At 34.8% G+C, this 4,085-nt stretch overlaps 1 protein-coding gene across 1 annotated transcript; it reads right to left on the bottom strand.

Moving 5' to 3' along the window:
* Positions 1-438: 438 nt before the first annotated feature.
* LOC121973665 (triacylglycerol lipase 2-like) lies at positions 439-2,893 on the bottom strand. The gene is made up of 9 exons (XM_042525052.1): positions 2,697-2,893; positions 2,512-2,625; positions 2,300-2,440; positions 2,088-2,198; positions 1,821-1,964; positions 1,628-1,668; positions 1,450-1,529; positions 965-1,060; positions 439-780 (listed from the first exon to the last, which is right to left on the bottom strand). The coding sequence occupies exons 1-9, from the start codon at positions 2,886-2,888 to the stop codon at positions 461-463; spliced, it is 1,239 nt and encodes a 412-aa protein (XP_042380986.1). The 5' UTR covers positions 2,889-2,893; the 3' UTR covers positions 439-460.
* Between the last annotated feature and the right edge of the window lie 1,192 nt (positions 2,894-4,085).

The raw sequence follows: 4,085 nt of genomic DNA on the forward strand, positions 1-4,085 counted from the left end.
TCGACTACTATCTCCGCCTTTGACCCACGCTTGGTGGGCCCCCTTTATCGCGACATCACTTACTAAAAAACTCCTTCGTTGAAGGCAAAGAAGCCTCTTACATACTTTGAAAGCTCAGGAATTACTAGAAAGATGAATACAATAATTGTTGATTAATTTCTAACTTTAAGAGGTTTTTTATAGCCTCCTGGAAAAAGTTAGCATTACTTAGAGACACCTCCAAAGCCATCTACTTCTAAGTGGATAAAGATTTATCTACTCTTCAATGATTAGCCAACAACTACTGTTTATTGGAGGCACCTCTATCCAATCATCATAATTAGTACATCAAGTTATTGACATTACCTTAGTTGTTTTATCATTTAATATAAAATTACTACAATACATTTATCACTTGATTTGCCAAATTGAACAATCCATCTTATCATTTGTAATCCCAATTACATTAAATAATTGACATTTAATGTGTATTAAAGAATGAGATTATTGAACCATAAACAATAGCTTTAGCATTAATCCCTAATATAAAATCAGCATGGGCATACTCTTCCACATACTGAACTCTTAGCTTATCCACATCATGCAACTTGAGGTCATCTAAGAGTTGTAGAACATCTTCGACGTCGGAGAGCTCATCCCGGCCGCCATAGCTAAGAAACAAAGGAAAATCCTTTGGAATGTTCGACATGTTGTAGGGCGGAGGATTCACTTGGTTGTAGTGCTTCATGTTAGCCGTCTTGCTTCCATAATTGTATTTCGTTATCACTCCATCTCTCACCACTGTCAACATGTGTTAGGATGCGCTGGGGTTATCGATAGTTGGCACAATGATGTACATCTTGAAACGATGTAAATGTGAAGTAAACACAACCAATTCACTACTTAGCTTAGCCTATTCGAACCATAAGAACCCTCTACATAATCGACATATGCATCGGAAGTAAGACCTTAAGAAAGAACTTACTTTGAGCTAAATGAATTAAATTCTTTGTCGATGTTGGTTGCGGTTCATACTTCAAATAGTACTCCACGGCGGTGTAATTGAGGCAGCAATTGTTCCCTATCATACACAAGAAATGGCACACTGATGGATATTTATATTCAAACAAAAAAGATTAGATATGTACTGAAATATTTGTTGGAAGAAAATGACAACAAATCTATAAATTCCCTAATTAATTAAGAGTACTTAATTCCGAATTTTAATTTGTGCCCAGATGCTCAAGTATCCATTTTTGATTTATATACATAAATATGTTCCACTTGGTCACCAATCAAATGCAACATATTTTATGTACATCCTTTACTTCTTCCTTTTCAATATGAGACTAAACATATAACACTAGCTATATTCAACAATAGTTACTCAAAAAAAAAGGAATAAAAAACAATGAACATTTGAATTATATATATATATATAATTTTTAAGAAAACAAATATAAATAATACCTGAAATCGCTGCCACTAAATCAAAGCAATCCACACCTGGATGATCGCACAAATTATTAAGGAAATCTGATGAAATCTTCCTGATGAAAAATTTGCATTTAAATTATAATTATACTCTAAGAGAATAAACATATATGGAACTGCTTAAACTCTAATCACAAGTTTAAGTAATCATTACGATTTGAGATTAAATTCTGATACCCCGAGCCATTTAATAACCTGAAAAAAAAAATCAGTAAAAACTTCATTAAGTCCCTCTTTCACTTGCTTAAACAGAATTGTGATGCTTGGTCACAAAACTATGGTCTCACGACGAAATTGATAGTATCGCGTGACGTCTAGTTTTATCGGAGAACGAATTCTATACATACATCCGCAACAAATGCTCTGGCTGCAAGATTTCCCAGTGGAGTAGTGATGTGAGACAAGTAAGCAATTGGACTGAGAAGAGCTGCTGATTTCATCTTGTCTACAAGCTTCCCTTGAGACAAAGATGACAAAGCTATCAAAGTGCCCTGCATAGTGAAGTATTGCCATGTAATTAATTCCAAATATGAATTTATCTCCTTTTTGATATCAAAATAAATTATAATTAGTAGTTTCATGATTAATTAGTATATATGTAAATTAATTTTTACCAGAGAATGGCCAACATAATCCACCTTCTGGCCGGTTTGTTGGTAGACAAAGTCCAAGATGGCAGGGAGATCATAAGAGGCCAGTTCATCCCAAGAAAAAGACCAAAATGCCTGTTAATTAATCAATTAATTAATTGATAATACAGCAATATAATTAGACAACTAGCTAGATATTGTAATTAGTAGTTTAATTAGGAAAATGAATTAAGTACCTGATCAGTTATGTTGAGAGAAATGTGAGTAGGGCTCCACGTTGTTCCTCTTGTGTTTGCTATCCACACATCAAATCCATTGTCTGCCAAGATGAAGGCTAGTGACTCCTCTGGTGAATTCAGCGCCCAGCTCATCCCATCCTGAAATTCCAATTAATACAAAAAAAATTAATTAATTAATTTTTATTTATTAGATAAGAAAAAAAATGTACCACGAGAATTCCATGCTGCAATAGCACTGGCTGCCTTTTCTTGCTTTCTCGATCGCTGTCACGTCCTTGTGGAATTCTTTGTAAGCCAAGAATGTATCCATCTTCAGTTTGAACCTTCCATAACACATCAATTCACATTAATTTTGGGGAAATAGAAAACACACACGAACAATATCTCTCTACACCTTGTACTCTTGGCACTTGTAACCCTGAGGAATCACTGCCAACTCGCATAGGCTATCGTTTGTCGCCCCTCCAGACTGCCAACCCCTTCCGTTTAAGCTCCGCGCTCCAACTAGCACTTGTGGTGGGACAATAAGGAAAAGATAGAGGAGGAGGAGGAGGGGGAGAGCAGAACAATTGGTGTGTGAAGCCATGTACATGTTTGAGAACAAAGCTTGGTGGGAGACACACACATGTATATATATTTATAGTGTTGATGTGGTGTTGTGTGGAAGGAAGGAAAATTATGGCTCTTCCTTTGACATGATAATTCCTAAAAGTGGGGGCTTTCTTTTTTATGGCTTTTAGTGATTCCTTTCTCACTAAAAAATGTAGAATAATCACATCAGCGACTCCCCTAGAGCTGATCTCATGGATATAGAGGAAGGTAAATACAGGTACACAGGTGAAAAGTGTATAGCGGAGACGTTAACCCCAGGTAGTGACATCCCGGGGATCGACCCCTGGATTTTTCAGCCACAGAATCATGTACTTCCCATCTGTGCTACGCCTTGGGGACGTGATTCCTTCCTCACTAGCATAAGAAGAAAGTGGATTGGCATTTTACGGTTTAATTGGAAGCTTTATTCTAATAGCAAGTATAATTGGTGTTGATTTAATTTTGCTACTGAGGGAGCATAGAGGATAATGATGAGCAAATAGTCTTATCAGTTTACTTAGCTGTCATGGAAGATAATCAATGCTAAGCAAGAAACTCGTTTAATCTGTATTAATTTACTTGGCATTTTTCATATTTGTTCACCTTTAATTTAAATCGTTTGGATAGTTTCAGTACTGACGATTTTGATTGCAACTTCTTTGGCATGGCACGGCACGGCACGGTATGGCATGACGTCAAGATCGTTTGGCTACGTACGTACGCTGTCGTTTGATTGAGACCATGAACTTTGGGGTGTAAATTAAAAGCTTACGTTGTCAACCATTTCTATATATATATATATATATATATATATATATATATATATATATATATATATTTGTTATCCTGCGCGATGTCACAGTGCACGACTATGCGCGCCACGCAGGATAACAACTGTTTTTATTTTTTTTTTAATTTATGAATTAAAAAATAATTGAAAAAAAAATAAAAAATAAAATATGTTTTTAAGAGTTTATTTCTAGGGTTCAGGCTTTGGTTATAGTGTTAAAGTTATTATTTTTTTTTTTTAGATTTTACCTCTGGGGTTTAGGCTTCCCAATTAGATTATAGTGTTTGGTTTTAAAAAAATTAAAATAAAATTAATTTAAGTATTTATTGAGTATTGTAATATGTTAAGGGGATATATTAAGGAAATATAAATTTATATAAGGAAATGTTAAAGTTTTTAATT

This window comes from Zingiber officinale, chromosome 4A (genome assembly GCF_018446385.1).
Source record: "Zingiber officinale cultivar Zhangliang chromosome 4A, Zo_v1.1, whole genome shotgun sequence".
Taxonomy (NCBI): Eukaryota; Viridiplantae; Streptophyta; class Magnoliopsida; order Zingiberales; family Zingiberaceae; genus Zingiber; species Zingiber officinale.